The 18,955-nt window shown below is 46.7% G+C and overlaps 1 protein-coding gene across 6 annotated transcripts in view; it reads left to right on the forward strand.

Annotated features, from left to right (window-relative positions):
• Positions 1–18,955, forward strand: part of LOC132394489 (PHD finger protein 1-like) — a 75,060-nt gene that overhangs the window by 21,269 nt on the left and 34,836 nt on the right. For all 6 annotated transcript variants that reach the window (XM_059970706.1, XM_059970709.1, XM_059970707.1 and 3 more), the window contains 4 exons: positions 1,221–1,316; positions 6,964–7,061; positions 7,997–8,145; positions 14,187–14,282. In XM_059970706.1, the coding sequence (XP_059826689.1) occupies positions 1,221–1,316; positions 6,964–7,061; positions 7,997–8,145; positions 14,187–14,282 (439 nt within the window). The remainder of the gene's footprint in view (positions 1–1,220; positions 1,317–6,963; positions 7,062–7,996; positions 8,146–14,186; positions 14,283–18,955) is intronic.

The raw sequence follows: 18,955 nt of genomic DNA on the forward strand, positions 1-18,955 counted from the left end.
CCCAGGGCAATGGCCCATATCAGAGAATAAGATAAGTGGAGCAAAGTTTAAGGGAGATGCCAAAGGTTGTTTTTTTACTGAGTGGTGAGTCCTGCAACACACTGCCAGGGGTGGTGGTACAGGCTGATAGAAAAGGGGTATTTCAGAGACTCTTAGATGGGCGCATGGAAATAAAAAAAACGGAACGGAAGGGTTAGATTGCTTGTGGAGTAGGTTTACTTAAGGTTGGCACAATGTGGAGGGCCGAATGGCCTGTACTGTTCTGTGATCTTTGTTCTAAAACATGGGAAAAATACAGCACAACACTACCTTGTATTCCTACAAAATACAAGCAGTTTTAGGCCACCAGTGCCCTCAAGCCTACCCCTGCCATTCATTATGAACAGGGCTGATCTATGCTTCCCTCAATTCCTCTTCTGTGCTATTTTCTCCAGACCCCTCTATTCATTGGTATATCAGTCTAACACTTCCCTCCAACAGCCCTCCATTTTCCTTTCTTCCATGTGCCTGTCTATGAGTTTATAAAATGCCCCTAATGTATCTGCCTCTACCACCACCCTTGGCAATGTATTCCACACACTGTTGGCGTAAACAAAGCAACCCCTCCCCCCCCCCCCCCCCCAATGCCTCCTTCCAACACGTTAAAATTGTGCCCTCTGGTATTAGCCATTGCTGCTCTGGAAGCAAAGTGCTCACTTTCTATGATGCTTATCATTTTATGCACCTCTGCCAAGTTACCTCTCGTCTCACTAGCTCAACCTATCCTCATAAAACATACTGTCTAAACCAGACAGCATCCTGGTAAATCTCCTCTGCACCTTCTCCCAAGCTTCCAGATCCTTCCTGTGTTGATGAGACCTGAACTGAACACACATACTCTCAAGTGTGGGCTAAACAGAGTTTTATAGAGCTGCCGCATTACCTCAACTCCATCCCTCGACTAATGAAGGCCAACACACCCTATGGCTTTTGATGGTGTGTGATGCTTTGTCTCTCGGTGTATCAAATGCAGAGGTTCAAATGCCCTGCTGTAACCCCAACCTGCGTTAGATTGCTTCATTCTAGTCCCACCCGTCACAACTTTGCGGCTCAGACGTAACACAGCCTTGCGATCCATTGCTCCCAGTGACAGTGGCATTGGGATCTGGGTGTTAACCCCACCTCTTCAATCTGTTGACCTCGTGATGCCAGTAACACAATGTCTCGCTCTGTGTCTCCAGCTGCCCTCCCAGGCTCGGAGCAGGTCTGCTTCCTCTGCAGCGACAACACCTCCAGCCAGCACAACCTGATTGTCATCTGTGCGAAATGCAAGCAAGGTAAGGAATGGCAGCCTGCAAAGCTTTGTGGCAGAGCAGGGTCTGTCTACTGCCCACTTCGCATCGTCTTTGAATTTGTCTTACTTTTAATTGTTTTTTGTACACTTTAGTTCCCTGTTTGGTTTCTCAAAAGGTTAACAAGAGCTGATCTCACAGGAATGAATAAATGCACACAGGTTTGGTGCTTATAGATGATGTATAAGGTGATCAGGGATAGATAGTGGACAACCTGCATCTTTTTCCCAGGCTGGTAGTAACTAATTCCAGAGGATATCCATTGAGGGTGAGTGGGGCAAAGTATAGGGGAGGATATCAGAGGTAATTTTTTTTTTACAAAGGGCGTGGAATGCACTGCCAGAGTCCTGATGGAGGTTGAAATGATAAGGACACTTGAAGAGCTCTCGGATGGGCACTTGGATGAAACAAAAATGGATGGATGTGTCAGACGGAACGGTTAGATCAGGGGTTCCAACCTTTTTTATGCTATGGAGCAGTTCCATTAACCAAAGGATCCATGGACCCGAGGTTGGGAACTCCTGGGTTAGATAGACAGTGAGCTGGGATTTGCTCACCTTGGATACAAATTCAGAAGATGGGCAGAATGATCTCTTCACAGTATTGTAAGTGCTTAGGTTAAATGAGGTGGAGGGTGTGGAATGGAGATACTCCCCCACCTCTGCCCATTTGCTGTGTCCAGCTCCAGGGGTCACCGAGGATGGGGGATCAGGCGAAGTTACATGGTCAGAGGTTGGCAAGGCTTTGAAATCCTCTTCCGAAGAGGGCTCGGTAACCTTCAAGAGAGAGATGGATAGAGCTCTGGGTGGGAAGAATGATAGGGGGTGATTGCAGGAGACTGGGGCTGAGATTGAAGTCTCGCTGTGGACCTATTCAACGTGGGGCAGGGTCCAGGGTCTGGAGTTTCTGGATTTGTAGGTGGCCTTATTCTTGGTAACTATTCTGCTTCCTGGCCTCCCGAACCCATGGCCCATGACCTGTCTCACCTCCCCATCCATGTGACCCACTCCACCAACCCAATTTTCCCCCCTACTGCTCTCTTCAGTGAGGGTGGTGAACATTCTGCCTCAGATACAATCATCATGTTTAAGGGACGTACTCTAAATAGGTAAGACACAGAAAGATGTGGCCCTAATGAGGCAAGTAGGTTGGCATGGACTGAAGGGCCTGTTTATGTGCAGTGCACCTACGGTTTGGGGAGTGACGGACACAGGCTCCCGTCTGAGCAGACTTGGTGGGCTTGACATGTTGACACCCGGAGCCCTGGAACCGAGAGCAAGTTCAAGGTTCAAATCCCACAATGGCGGCGATCCGGGTTCAAATCCCACCATGTCAGCTGTGGAATTAAAAATTCAGTTAATAATAGTTTTCAGATTTTAAAAAGAAAGTCAGTAGCAATGACGGGTACCAGACCATAGGATAAGTGTTTTTAAAAAAACATGCATTTCGTTGATGACCAACATGCTGCCTGTGTGCAACCCAAGATCCGTGAGTGACTCCAGTCTGACCCCTAGTGGTGGGTGTAGATCTAAGCAGGTCTTTTCGTGTTTGCAGCCCAGATTATGAAAAAGATTTAATATTTGACAAGAGACTTGCTACTCCAAAGCCTTTCCCCACACCTGGTTTTTCAGCCAGTGATGTCCCTTTGCAGTAGAGTCACTGCCATAGTAAACAATGTTGCCACAAACTCCCACAGACAACAATGATTATAACCTCCACATCTTGGTTACAAGAGATCTTGGCTAAGGGATTAAAAATCTTGATGGGATACAGTGAGGATTTGCTGCTGTTTTGAATTATTCCCATGGGATTGTCAATGAAATCAGAGAGAATAGCAGCAGGGAAGTCGGCCCTTTGATCCAACCAATTTGTGCTGGCCATCAACCACCTAACCACTTATTTATACTCTTTGTGTATTGATCCCACTTTAATTCTCCCCACTTTCTCATCAGCTCCCCCTGGATTGTAGCCCTCAGCCATGCACTAGGGATAATTTTCAGTGGCCAATTAGTCCACCAACCCGCACTTGTTTGGGACATAGGAGGAAAGTACAGCAGCCTGTGAAGACCCATGTGGTCTCGGGGAGAATGTGCAAACTACACAATCATGCGCACACGGTGCCGGAGGTCAGGGTCACAAGTGTGTCTCTGGCGCTTGATCACTCTGCCATCCTGGGGAGGACATCTCTCTGCACCACTTTTATGCGTCCAGGACAAGAAAGCAGGCAAAAAAAATTGCGGCCACTACCCACCCTGCAAACTGCCTTTTCTAAAAGCTCCCTTCTGGAAAGTGCTGTAGGGCTATTGAAACAAAAAATTCATGCCATCATCTGTCCCACCTCCGTCAACTCTGCGCACGACTGAGTGAGTACGGTCTTACAATCAACCCCGCCAAATGCCAGTTCAGACTCGATACCATTGACTTCCTGGGCCACAGGATTACTAAAGACGGAGCAACCCCTCTGCCCGCTAAGGTAGATGCGGTCCGCCACTTCCCCCGACCCACCACGATCAAAGGCCTTCAGGAATTCGTAGGTATGGTCAATTTCTACCACCGCTTCCTCCCTTCAGCTGCCCGGATCATGCGCCCCCTGTTTGCCCTGATGTCGGGTCCGAGCAAGGACATTACCTGGGACGAGGAGTCTGCCGCCGCTTTCGTTCAAACGAAGGAAGCTTTGGCGAACGCCGCAATGCTAGTACATCCCAGAATGGACGCCCCTACCGCCCTCACAGTGGACGCATCTAACACGGCAGTTGGTGGGGTGCTGGAGCAACTCATCGCAGGTCGCTGGCAACCCCTGGTGTTTTTCAGCAAACACCTGCGGCCACCCGAGCTCAAGTACAGTGCTTTCGACTGGGAACGGTTGGCGCTCTACCTGGCAATCCGGCATTTCAGGTACTTCCTAGAAGGTCAGCCCTTCACCGCGTTCACGGACCACAAACCACTTACCTTTGCGTTTACAAAAGCGTCCGATCCCTGGTCATCCCGCCAGCAACGCCACCTGTCCTACATCTCTGAATACACGATGGATGTCCGGCACGTCTCGGGTAAGGACAATGTAGTGGCTGAAGCGCTCTCTCGCCCTACCGTTCATGCCCTTTCCCAAGAGGTAGACTTTGAGGCACTGGCAGAGGCACAGCAGGCAGATGAGGAGATTCCGAGTTACAGAACCGCAGTCTCCGGTTTGCAGCTCCAGGACCTCCCCGTGGGCCCGGGTGAGAGGACCCTACTCTGTGACGTCGCCACCGGCCAGCCCTGTCCTGTCATCCCGTCAGCCTGGCGGCGCCGTGTTTTCGACTCCATTCATAACTTGGCGCATCCCTCCATCCGGACAACTGTCCGGATGGTTTCCAGCACGGACTCCGCAAACAGGTCAGTGAATGGGCCAAAACGTGCATGCACTGCCAGACGGCCAAGGTGCAGTGGCACACCAAAGCCCCACCGCAGCAGTTCCATCCCACCCACCGGCGTTTCGACCACATTCATGTGGATATCGTGGGCCCGCGCGGAGCGCGGCACCTTCTGACTATCGTGGACCGGTTCACAAGATGGCCAGAGGCGGTCCTGCTCACCGACACCACTTCCGAATCTTGCGCCCGAGCCCTGATCACCACCTGGATATCTCGCTTTGGTGTACCGGCCCACATTACCTCCGACAGAGGCGCCCAGTTCACCTCCAGCCTGTGGTCAGCTATGGCCAGCCTTTTGGGGACTCAGCTGCACCACACAACTGCCTACCACCCACAGTTGAACGGGCTAGTGGAACGTTTCCACTGTCACCTGAAGTCGGCCCTCATGGCCCGCCTGCGAGGAGCCAACTGGGCGGACGAGCTTCCCTGGGTCCTACTTGGCATCTGCACAGCGCCCAAGGACGACCTGCACGCCTCGTCGGCCGAGTTGGTATACGACGCGCCCCTGGTCGTCCCCGGGGAGGTCCTACCAGCCCCAGGGAGCAAGAGGAAGATCCCGCAGCAGTCCTGGGCAGACTACGTGAGAAGCTCGGTAACCTGGCCCCCATACCCACTTCACAGCACGGGCGGAATCCGACCTGCGTACCCAAAGACCTGCAGAACTATAAGTTTGTGTTTGTACGAAGGGGCGGGCATCGGCCACTGCTGCAGCGGCCATACGAGGGGCCGTTTATGGTGCTCCGGAACAACGGGTCCACGTTCGTGCTGGACGTTGGGGAGAAAGAGGAGGTTTTCACGGTGGACCGCCTCAAACCGGCCCATGTGGACCTGGCGCAACCGGCCGAGTTTCCGGCACCTCGACGCAGAGGTCGACCTCCCAAGCAGGTTCCGGCCCAGACTGTGGACATTGGGGGGTGTATCGCCGGTTCTGGTGGGGGTGGGGGGGGGGGGTTATGTGGCGACCCATTTCCTGGCACATCCGAACCGGCTCACAATTAGATAGCCTACAGGGGTTTGCGAGCACGGAGCTTTGGAGCCTCTGCGCCACGGGGGGCAGGTTGAGGGAGGCTTAAAAGTGAGGCTGAAGATTTCGAATAAAGTTTTTCCTTCGACTGCAGTTACTGACTCCGTGTCGTAATTTTAGCGCTGCATGTAGCACACCGCTACATGGTCTTATTTATTTGAGATCTTAGAAAGATTTTATTTTGGTCCGGGTTTCATTTCCTGGATCAAATTGATCTGTCAAGCTCCTATGGCTGCAGTTCTAACAAACAATCGAAAATCTCCTTATTTTAGACTATACAGCAGTCCCCGGAAGGGTTGTCCTATCAGTCCTCTGTTATTTAACTTTTCTTTAGAACCTCTTGCTATTTCTCTTCGGGATTCCAATAATGTTCAGGGTAATAACGTTTTGTTGTATGCAGACGATTTGTTAGTCTATAATTTCAGATCCTAAGAAATCTATTATTTCTATGTTATCTATATTTTCTGAATTCAGTAGTTTTACTGGATATAAATTAAATTTACACAAAAGTGAGTTATTTCCTGTTAATAATCACTTGGATCAATACAATCAAATGCCTTTTAGTATTGTTAAAAATCACTTTACTTATCTTGGTATTAAAATTACTAAAAATTTTAAGGACCTATATAAATATAATTTTCTCCCATTAATTGATTATACGCAACAAATACTTTCTAAATGATCTCCTATGACGCTATCATTAATTGGTCGAATTGATGCTTTTAAAATGATAGTGCTACCGAAGTTCTTGTATACATTTCAAGCAGTCCCTTTCTTCGTTCCTAAACTGGTTTTTGATAGACTCAAAAATCCCATCCTATATTTGGAATAATAAAACTCCTAGATTGTGTAAACCTTTATTGCAGAAACTGAAAAAGGATGGTGGTATGGCTTTGCCAAATCTTAGATTGTAGTACTGGGCAATTAATATTCGATATATTACCTTTTGGATTCATTATTCAGACATACATGACTGTCCTTCATGGGTGGGCTAATTTTTTATATAATTTATTCTTTATAATTGTTGAATGTTGTTGCTTTGCTTCACATTAACCCTTAATTTCTCTTTCACTATGGTGGTGTGGTTGCCAGTGGACTCCGGAGAGATTCAAACCTACACCCCTTGGGTGTTGCCCCAGTGACCACAGTCTGGCACGAGGTATCTCAATGTGAACCACTTTCTCCTCTTGCCCTGCAGGGTATCACCAGGAGTGCCATGCCCCACCAATCAAGGCTGACGGGGTGGCCCCGTCCTCGTGGATTTGCCGTTCCTGTGTTTTTGCCGTGGCCACCAAGGTAAGACCGGCACTCTTGTCAACCTGGGCAGCTCTGGTGCTCAGCAGATGGTGAAATGAGGGTGATGCTCTGGAGAACCCAGAACCCACAGCTTTGTCGGTCAGGTAGCAATGTCTTTAGATAAGACAGTACGACAGCTGAATAGTAATAAGACAACCGGATGGTAGGCTGTTGTACCCAGGCCTACCTAGTAAGGTAGCATTCACCATCTTGACCTCGTTTCAGTTTCCAGTTGTTATTCACACCGGTGATTCAAGGCCTGTTTGAAGCATCTCCATGTACAGTATCCAGTCGTACAGATCTGTTCTGATCTTAGTTTAGTCTTCCCTTCTGCCATCAGATTTTTGAACGTATAATAAACACACCAACACCACCTCTATTTGTGCTCTCTCTTTGCACTAATTTAATTTCACTAATGTTTCTTGTTGCAATTTATTGTACATCTTCTGTATTGCACTGTACTGCTACAAAAAAACAATTTCATAACATGTCAGTAGTAATAAACCTGATTTTGTAGCTAATTAACCCACCAGTGTGTCTCCTGCAATCTCACTGAATAGCAATTCCGACTCGAGTTGCACATTGTCGTTGGAACTGACGAGTGTCTTAGTGATGGAATGGTGTGGTATCTGGAGTGAGCAGCCCTGCTGAGACGAGGGTGCCACTTTCTGTGATTGGGCTTGTCTGGGCTCCGGCGCCAATGAAACCTGGAAGGAGCCAGTGTAGAGAGTTCCAAAGTGTAGCATAGGAATTTCAAGTACACCTACCCCTCTTGCAAAGGACCAAACTGTCATTTACAGTGCGGGACATTACAAAGGAGCCTTAGCCAAATTTTAGCCGCGCAGGTAGATAGATTCTCCGTCAATTTCCTTCAGAAGTGTGTGTTCATGTTATTGACCAGGGTCTGTGCATGTTTCTGTTTATGTTTCTGCCAGAAAGGAGGCGCCTTGAAGAAGGGTCTCTATGCCAAAGCCATGCTGGCTATGAAGCAGGCGCTGCCCTACCAGCTTGAGTCTTTGGAGTGGGACTCCGAGCACCTCACCAATCAGCAGCAGTGTTACTGTTACTGCGGGGGCCCTGGCGAGTGAGTATCCCACCTGCCTCTGCTGGTTTTGCAGAGTTCGGTTGCCAAGTCCGTCTCTTCCCACACGCACACTCCTCCCGGAATGTCTTCTGCACCCCACCCAATGCCTTCCCTCTGGTGCTCTCTGAACTCTGGGGTGGGGTGTGTTTGTGTGTGTGGGGCGTGCACATGTGTGTGCAGGCACATGCTTAATAGAGTTCAGGACCCTAGCAGTGAGGTTTATTGAGCTTGGGATCCTGGGGTGGGGCAGGGGTTATGTAGTGTGGTTTATTAGTTCGTGCTCTGACCTCAAATCCATGTTGAACCTACTATAATGACCTTCTGTTAATAAACATTGCTGGGGGGAACGTTAGGCATTGGTGGTGTGAGACAGCAGCACTAACTGCCCCCCACCTTCACGATCCAGCCCTTCGCCCTGTCCATTAGTTACAATGGGACTAAATTAATGGCCTAGAACTGCAGATGAGAAAAGGCAAGTTCAGAGGTGGTGTGTGGGGCAGGTGATATTTACACAGTGATGAGTGCCTGGAATGTGCTGTCTGGAAAAGTGACGGACACAGATACAGCAGGGCTGTTCAGGAGGCTTCTGGATAGGTTCACGGGTGTTCAGAAATGGAAGGATATGGATGTCTGTTCCTGTGCTGCACTGTGTTGTAAGTTCTAATTTTAACATAAGTTGTTTCAACATCCCTCACTTTGCATCCATGAATGTTTGGAACCTCTCCCGCCCCAGTTTTGGAAGTCCTCCATGCTCTTCCCAAGTAGCCTTGACCCAGAATCCGAGGCCCGACAGAGCTGGAGGCTAAAGATTCATACAGCATGGAAACAGACCCTTCGGCCCAACTTGTCCCTGCTAACCAAGTACCTTCCTGAACTAATTACACCTGCCTGCATTTTGTCTAAGTCCCTCCGATCCTTTCCTATCCGTATACCTTTTGAATGTTGTACCCTCTCCACTTCTGGCAACACATTCCATACAGCCACCACCCTCTCACCTTAAACCTGTGCCCTCCAGTTTTTGACTCTGCAACTGGGAGGAAGCCGCTTGACTCCCGACCATGAACTGTGTCTCCCTGCTCATCGCTCCAATTGCCATTGGCTGTGGGAGGCCATCAGGGAAAGACCCATGAGCAGCTTCTCCAGGGTAGGTTCTGGAGAACCTCCACAGGCTCCTTCCAGCTCCATCCCAGCCCCTTCCAGGGGAACGAGGGGGGTTGGGTTGAAACATGCAAATTGAAGTAAAATCAGAAAATGCTGGAAACCAAAGCTGGAAAGCCACAGTGGTTATGTCACTGGCATTGTCTGTCTCTGGGGCTTACAAGGGAAGGGAGGGGGAAGAAGAGGTGATGTAATGTTAGGGCATTCGTTGGTTAGGGGAACAGAAAGGAGGTTCTGTGGGCGAAAATGAGATTACCAGATGGTTTGTTGCCTCCTGGGTGCCTGGGTCAGGAGCATATCTGATCGAGTCCAGGGCATTCTTAAGTGGGTGAGTAAGCAGCCAGAGATGGAGATCCATGTTGGTTTCATTGCAGGACTGATGAGGTCCTGCAAAGTGAGTTCTGGAGTTAGGTGCTAAGATAAAGGACAGGACCTCCAGGATTGTGATCTCAGGATTGCTACCCATGCCACCTGTTTGTGAGGCCAGAAGCAGGAAAATCATACACTTTAGTACGTACCTAAGGAGATGGTGCAGTAGGGAGGGCTTCAGATTATTGGACCATTGGGCTCACTTCCGGGTAAGGTGGGACCTGTACAGAAGGGATGGTTTGATCCTGAACTCAAGGGGGTTTAATACCTTAGTGAGAAGGTTTGCAAGTGCTACACAGAGGGGTTTAGCTGAAGGAGATGGAGATCTTCAATGGATTTTTTTTTGGCTCTGTATTCACTTGGGAGATGGACATAGAGTCTATAGATGTGAGACAATTCAGCAGTGTGGTCGCGGACCCCACACAGATTCTATAGGAGGAGCTGTTTGCTGTCGTGAAGCAAGTTGGGGTGGATAAATCCCCAGGTCCAGACCCTGTGGGAGGCAAGTGCAGAAATTGCAGGGGCCCTAGCAGAGATACTTAAAACATCTTTAGCCACAGGTGAGGTGCCGGAGGATTGGAGGATATCTAATGTTGTCATGTTGTTTAAGAAAGGCTCGAAGAATAAGCCAGGAAATAATATGCCAGTGTGCTTATATCAATAGTGGGAAAGTTATTGGAAGATATTCTAAAGGCCAAGGTATATAATTAGTTAGATAGACAGGGACTGATTAGGGATAATAAAATCACTTTTTGTGTGGTACACATCGTCTAACTAATCTTACAGAGATCTTAAGGAAGTTACCAGGAATGTCACTGAAGGCAAGGCAGTGGGTGTTGTCTACATAGTCTTAGGCAAAGTAGACATAGGAGGTTGGTCAAGAAGGTTCAGTCACTTAGCATTCAAGATGAAGTAGTATATTGGATTGGACATTGGCTTCATGGAAGAAGCCAGTGAGTGGTAGTGGATGGTTGCCTGTCTGACTGGAGGCCTGCCATTAGTGGAGTACTGCAGGGGTAGGTGCAGGGTCCGTTGTTATTTATCATCCACATATAGATGATAATGTGGTTAACTGAAACAGCAAATTTGCAGATGACACCTGGATTGGGGGGTGTGGTGGACATACAGTGGGATCTGGACAGGCTGCGACAATGGGCTGAAAAACAGATGAAATTTAATGCAGCTGTGAGGTGTTGCACTTTGGGAAGGTAGGTCTTACATGGTGAGTGATAGGACACTGAGTGGTGCAGAAAAACAGGGATCTGGGAATACAGACCCATAAATCCCTGAAAGTGGTGTCACAGGTAGGTAGGGTGGTAAAGAAAGCTTTTGGTACATTGACCTTCATAAATCAATGTATTGAGTAAGGAGTTGGGATGTTATGTTGAAATGTTCTAAGATGTCAGTGAGGCTTAATTTGGAGTATCATGTCTAGTTTTAATCACATAATTTCAGGAAAGAGGTAAATAAGATTGACAGAATGCAGAGAAGATTCACAATGATTTTGCTGGGGTTTGAGGACCAGAATTACAGGGAAAGGTTAAACAAGTTAGGACATAATCCCTAGAATGTAGAAGATTGAGAGAAATTTGATGGAGGTTTATAGGTAGGGTCCATAGGCTTTGTCCACTGAGCCAAAGCACACAAAATGCTGGAGGACTCAGCAGGCCAGGCAGCACCTCTAGAAAAGAGGAAACAGTTAATGTTTCAGCATGGGAAAGAAAGGGGAGAAGTCAGACTGAGGAGAGCAAGAAGAATGAGGTGGCAGATGATTAGGGAGTAAGGATGTTGTATTGAAACTGTATAAGATTTAGCCAGAGAATGGTGAATCTGTGGAATTCATTGCTAGTTCATTGGGTATATTTGATAGGTTCTTGCTTAATCAGTACCAAGGGTTATGGAGAGAAGGGGTTGAGAGGGATAATAAATTGGCCATGATGGAATGACAGAGCAGACCCGATGGGCCAAATGGCCTAACTCTGCTCCTATATCTTGCAGTCTTGTTAGTGAGGCCAAGTTTGCAGTATTTTCTACAATTCTGGTCACCTACCTTCAGGAAAGATATTAACAGAATACAGAGAAAATTTGCAAGGATGTTGCCTCGACTTGACCTGAGTTACAAGGGAAAGATTGAAGATTAGGACTTTATTCTCTGGAGCATGAAAGGATGAGGAGAGATTTGTTGCACTAAGTATACACAATTATGAAAGGCATAGATAGTGTAAATGCAAGCAGGCTTTTTCCACTGAGGTTGGGTTAGTCTAGAGCTAGAGATCATAGGTTAAGGGTGAAGTGAAATATTCAATGGGAATATCAGGGGGTTCTTTCACTCAGACGATGGTGCGAGTGTAGAACAAGCTGCCAATGGAAGTGGTGGATGCGGGTTGAATTGCAACATTTAAGAGAAGTTTGCATCATTACGTGAAGTGTACAGAGGGCCCTGGTCCTTGTGCAGGTAGATGGGACTCGGCAAAGTAGCAAGTCAGCATAGATTGAATTGGCCAAAGGGCCTGTAACGCTCTATGACTCTAAATCAGTTAAAAACAAGAGGGCGTAAGTTTGGGGTGAGAGACCAGGAGTTCAGAAGGCTCTGAAGGAAAAGCCTCTTTACCCAGGGGGTAGTTGGAATCCAGAATACATTGCCTGAGGGGCTGGTGGACACAGACTCTCTCAACATGTGAGAGCAATATAGATGAAACACTTAAATCATCAAGACATCCCCAGTTGCTGATAAATAGGATTAATGCAAAGGGATCCCTGTTGGTTGGTGCAGGCGTGAAGGGCTGAAGAACCTGCCAACATTTGGGGCCAGGTCCCATCATCGGGATGCCAAAGAAAAGATTTAATCACCTTCAGGGTAGAAGAAGATTGAACAGACTTCACAGTGGAGCAGCAGATCATAAACACGAGGGATTCTGCAACACCCACATAATGCTGCAGGAATTCAGCGGTTCAGGCAACATCTACGGAGAGAAATGAGCCCTGATGAATGAACAACCCCGATGAGTCCTGAAGAAGGGTCTCAGCTTGATTTGTCAATCGTTTGTTCCCCTCCATTGATGCTGCCTGACCTGCTGAGTACCTCCATCATCTTGCGTGTGTTACTCTGGATTTCCAGCATCTGCAGAATTTCTAGTGTTTACAAGGTGAATATCGTTACTGGAGATGGCAATGAGCCAAAGATTGAATGGATTCGGACTTCATTCCTTAGAACATAGAAAACTGAGAGGAGATTTGATAGAAGTATGTATAAAATTATGTGGCAGATAGAGTAAATGCAAGCAGGCTTTTTCCCACTGCGGTTGGGTGGGGTGACAACCAGAGGTCATGGTTTAAGGGTGAAAGGTGAGAAGTTTAAGGGGAACATGAGGGGAAACTACTTCACTCAATGTGCAATGAGCTACCAGCACAAGTGGTGCATGCGAGCTCAATCTCAACGTTTAAGAGAAGTTCGGATAGGTACGTGGATAGTAGGGATATGAAGGTCAGGTCAATGGAAGTAGGCAGCTTAAGTGGTTTTGGCGTGGATTTGATAGGCCAAAGGTCTGTTTCTGTACTTGTACTTCTCTATGACTCTAAAGGACTGGGAACATTTTTGAACTTCACAAAGGAGGGAGGGCCAGAAGCCTGTAAGGTATAGGAGCAGAATTAGGAAGTTTTCCCTATCGAGTCTGCTCTGCAATTCCCCCATGGCTGATTTGTTGTCCCTCTCAACTTCATTCTCCTGTCTTCTCTCCATGAACTTTGATGCCCTGATTAATCGAGAGCCTATCAGCCTGCACTTTAAATGTACCCAAAGGCTTCTTCTACTCTGGTGTCTGTGGCAGTGAATTCCACAGATTCACCACCCTCTGGCTAAAGAAGTTCCTCCTAATTTCTCTTCCAAATGGGCAAAGAGGACAGAAGAATATACAAATTGCCCAGTATCGGAGAACCAAGAGTTCAGTGAACCTTAAAGGGAATACAGTCACACAGAAGCTAGTTCTGGAGTTCCAGAGGTAAAACACAGAACCAAGCCCTTCAGCCCACCCCCTGCTGGCCATCAGCCATCTATTCTATTCTCTTTGCATTCCCATCAGCTCTCCACCCCCCCCCCCCCCTTCCCCCACCACCAAAGACATTGCCACTCACTCACACCAGTTGTTGGGTATATTGGAAGAATCAATATGGGATTAAAGTAGTTCAGATCAAATGGGCGGTTGACATCTAATCTGGGATGGACTTAGGAGTCAGTTTCCATGTGAATTTGTGGCAGATGGAAGTAGCCTGTGTTCCCATTTTTGTACAAGTACCTTTGGTTTCAGGGATAGAAAAATGTTGCTTGTCCTCAGATTGACATGTGGAAAGGATTTAGATTTCTGCCCAGACCCTCCTGTAGTATCGCCATGTGTCCAGCTCAAGAGTTGCCCTGGAATTTGCAGAATGGGTGAAGCTGCTGAAAAATGCATCCTTGTTTTTTCCTCTCTGTCTCTAAAACACTCTAATAAGCGCTCGCTCTCTCTCCCTCTCTCTAGGTGGAATGTGAAGATGCTGCAGTGTTACCGGTGTCAGCACTGGTTCCACGAGGCCTGCACACAGTGCCTGACCAAGCCTCTGCTCTATGGAGACAGGTGAGCCCGTCACTGTGAGCCCACTGCCTGCCTTGCAGCTGCTAGAATCGGTAACGTTTGGAGCTATGAAGCCCTGTCTCCCTCCCCCACACCACACATTATGTTGGAAAGGGTTACAACACAGGGACCATTTCACATTTAATTTGATTACCATAGGCATATACACCTAGGGTATATGTGCCAGGGATTGCAGCACAGCACATACAAACAAAAGACAAATATAACTTCAAGTGGACTTCAAACTGGAATGACTCGTGCATAAAAAAAGTAAACTAAACATATCAACATTGGTGCAAGTTGAGGGAAATATAGTTGGAGGTGGTGTTTGGGTTTTGCTGAGAGTTCTGGCAGTGTGGAAACAGGCTCTTCAAGTTGGCTCGAGTGTATTGTCATTTGTGGTGAGGTACAGGTACAATGAAAAACGTACGGTGGTGTAAGTTACCTTGGTACTGGAGATCCACAGAATATAAATTGTATGCAAATCATACATAAAATTAAACTACAGATTGTGCAAAGGCAGGACAGTGCAAGCAAAATAGACACAATCAGAAAAGCTTGTGGGTTGTGTATGGATGGGAAGTCACAAAGTTTTGCATCAAAAAAGGGAGGCTGTTGGCGGTAATGGTCACACAGAGGCAGAGCAGTTAAGAGCAGGAGTGGTGCAAGAGCCAGGAATCTCATCTGGTTTACACAGAGGAATATGACGTCAATAGTCTTTGGGTTTTGCAAATTCTGGCCCTGTCCATTGCTTCAGATGGAACAGAAAAGGTGAAAAGGGAAGAATCTGGAGTTTGACAGCAAAGTGGGTTTTGACCTAGAGGCTAAATGCTCCAAGCAATATGTGTTAGGAATAAAAACTGAGAAGATCACCGTGAGACTGAATAGAAGCAGAATTAGGCCATTTGGGCCATTGAGTCTGCTCCATCATGGCTGATTTTATTATCCTTCACAACCCTATTTTCCTGCCCTCTCCCCATAACCTTTGGTGCCCTTACCAAAGAACCTATCAAACTCCGCTGTAAGTATACCCAATGACTTGGCCTTCATAGCCAATGAATTCCATAGATTCACCATCTTAATTAAAGAAATTCCTTGTCACCTCTGTTCTAAAGGGATGTGTCTCTATCCCCAGGTTGTGCCTTCATGTCCGAAGTTCCGCACTATAGGAAACATCCTCTGCACATGCACTCTATCTAGGCCTTGCAGTTTGCAATAGGTTTCAATGAGATCCCAGCTCATTTGCCTAAACTCCAGCAAGAAAAGGCCCAGAGCATCAAATGTTACTTGTACATTAACCTTTTCATTCCCAGAATAATTTTCCTGAAACTTCTGGATCTTCTCCAATGCCAGCACATCTTTTCCTAGATATCCCCAAAACTGCTGTGAGTACTGCCGAAGGGTTTCAGCCCGAAACATTGAGTGTACTCTTTTCCTAGATGCTGCCTGGCCTGCTGAGTTCCTCCAGCATTTTGTGTGTGTTGTTCCATACTCCACAAGTACAATCTGACCAATGTCTTGTCAAGCCTCAGCATTATAACCTTGCTGTTAATTTTCAGTCCTCTCAAAATGAATGCTTTCCTTACTATTGACTCAGAATGCATCCATGTTAACCTTTAGGGAATCTTGCATGAGTAACTCCCTTTGTACTGCTGATTTCTGAATTTTTTCACCATTTAGAAAATAGTCTACACCCTTATTCCTCCTTATCAAAGCCCATGAGCATACACTGCCGCAGTTCAGGTTGAAGTTTGTCATCTGAATGTACGTATATACAACTAAATGAGATTACCTCTGGACCACCGGACACCCACAAAATGTATATCACTCACAGCACATAACACAAAATATTACCACAGTTAATAACATACAAAGCCCATTTCCAGAAAAGTTGGGATATTTTCCAAAATGCAATAAAAACAAAAACCTGTGATATGTTAATTCACATGACCCTTTATTTAACTGACAAAAGTACAAAGAAAAGATTTTTGATAGTTTTACTGACCAACTTGATTGTATTTTGTAAATATACACAAATTTAGAATTTGATGGCTGCAACACACTCAACAAAAGTTGGGACAGAGTTAAAATAAGATTGAAAAGTGCACAGAATATTCAAGTAACACCGGTTTGGAAGACTCCACGTTAAGCAGGCTAATCGGAAGCAGGTGAGGTATCATGACTGCGTATAAAAGTAGCGTCCATCAAAGGCTCAGTTTTTGCAAGCAACGATGGGTCGTGGCTCACCCCTTTGTGCCAAAATTCATGAGAGAATTGTTAGTCAGTTCAAAAGGAACATTTCCCAACGCAAGATTGCAGAGAATTTAGCTCCTTCAACATCTACAGTACATAATATTGTGAAAAGATTTAGAGGATTCAGAGACATCTCTGTGCGTCAAGGGCAAGGTCGGAAACCACTGTTGAATGCGCGTGATCTTCGAGCCCTCAGGCGGCACTGCCTAAGAAGCCATCATGCTACTGTGACAATTATAGCCACCTGGCTCGGGAGTACTTCAGAAAACCATTGTCACTTAATACTGTCCATTGCTGTATCCAGAAATGCAATTTGAAACTTTATTACGCAAGGAGGAAGCCATACATCAACTCTATGCAGAAACACCAGCAATTTCTCTGGGCCCGAGCTCATCATAGATGGACCGAAAGGCTGGATCTGTGTGCTGTGGTCAGATATGAGTCCACATTTCAGCTAGTTTTCTGAAAAAATGGGCGTCGAGTTCTCTGTGCCAAAGATGAAAATGACCATCCTGATTGTTATCAGCGAAAGGTGGAAAAGCCAGCATCTGTGATGGTATGGGGGTGCATCAGTGCCCACGGCATGGGTGAGTTGCATGTATGTGATGGTACCATTGACTCTGAGGTGTATATTAGGATTTTAGAGAGATGTATGTTGCCATCAGGGTGACGTCTCTTCCCGGGACGTCCATGCTTATTTCAGCATAATTGATGTCAGACCACATTCTGCATGGGCTACAACAGCGTGGCTTTGTAGACACAGAGTGTGTGTGCTTGACTGGCCTGCTGCCAGTCCAGATCTATCTCCTGTTGAAAATATATGGTGCATCATGAAGAGGAGAATCTGACAACGGAGACCATGGACTGTTGAGCAGCTGAAGTCTTTTATCAAGCAAGAATGGACAAAATTTCCAATTGCAAATCTACTACAATTAGTATCCTCAGTTCCAAAACGATTAAGAAGTGTTATTAAAAGGAAAGGTGATGTAACACAATGGTAAACATGCCTCTGTCCCAACTTTTGTTGAGTATGTTGCAGCCATCAAATTCTAAATTTGTGTATATTTACAAAATACAATCAAGTTGATCAGTAAATCTATTGAAAATCTTTTTGTACTTTTGTCAGTTAAGTAAAGGTTTTTGTTTTTATTGCATTTTGGAAAATATCCCAACTTTTCTGGAAATGGGGTTTGTATAAGACGTAGTGCACAGCACAGATGAGCAGTAACAGAACAGTAATAAGCTCACTGACCGAGTGACGAGATCTTGGCAACGGCAGGGCACTCACTTATCTCACCGCCTAAGGGAAGAAGCTATTACCCAATCTGGAGGTCCCAGTTCTGATGCTCCTGTACTTCATTCTTGATGGTAGTGGGTCAAAGAGATTGTAAGATGGGTGGTAGAGATCCTCAACAATCTTTGTATGCAACACTCCCGATAAGTGCCACAAATAGGGGGAGAGAAACCCTGGTGATCCTCCCAGTCGTTTTTACTATCCTTTAGGGTCTTCAGTGCCTTGCAGCTTCTGTGCCACGTGGTGATTCAGGCAGACCAGACACTCTCGATGGTGCTCCTGTAGAAAGTTTTTAGAAATGGGGACAGGGAGCCTTGCATGCATCAGTCTCTTCAGAAAGCGTAGATTTGCCTTCTTGTCTAATGAGGGGGTGCTGTGGGTCCAGGTTAGATCGTTCGTTATGTGAACACCAAGGAAGTTTGTGATCTTTACTCTCTCCATGGTAGAGCTGTTGATGTGCATTGGAGAGTGGTTGACCTTTGCCTTCCTGAAGTCCACAATCATCTCTTTTGTCTTTCGACACCATATTCTATCTGTCACATCTTTGCCCATTCTTCCAATCTAAGTTCTTCTGCGGATTCCTTGCTTCTTCAACGCGACCTACCCCTACACTTATCTTGGTATTGTCCACAAAGAGTTCAATTCTGTCATCCAAATCTTTGAAGTATAATTTTTTTTAAAAAGTGGTCCCAACATCAATGCCTGCAGAACTCAAAAGGTCCTCTTTATTCACAGTCATTGCCTCCTGCCAGTTGACCAATCTTCTACCACCGTTGGTCAACGTAGAGTAAAGTTCCCTCCACACTATCCCATCATGCACTCCCAGGACACATAAGATACAGAGTGAAGCTCCTTCCGCACTGTCCTGTCACACTCTCCCAAGAAGCTCCCTATCTCAACATATGTCGGTGCGGCTCAGGTGTGTGGAGCGACTGAGGCTGAGCTGCTTCTCGGGCCCAGGCCCTGCAATCTCATCCGAGAGCCGAGCCATCTCTCCTCGACACCCGTAGTTCCATTCAGGATTGGAAGTAGGGGGTACCTCTGTGGGCTGCTGCTCCACACTCTCCACTTCCTAGCCCTTGTCCACCGTCCCAAAGCGCCATGGCAGTCAGCCTTTCCACCTGGAGGT

Source organism: Hypanus sabinus, chromosome 5 (genome assembly GCF_030144855.1).
Source record: "Hypanus sabinus isolate sHypSab1 chromosome 5, sHypSab1.hap1, whole genome shotgun sequence".
NCBI lineage: Eukaryota > Metazoa > Chordata > Chondrichthyes > Myliobatiformes > Dasyatidae > Hypanus > Hypanus sabinus.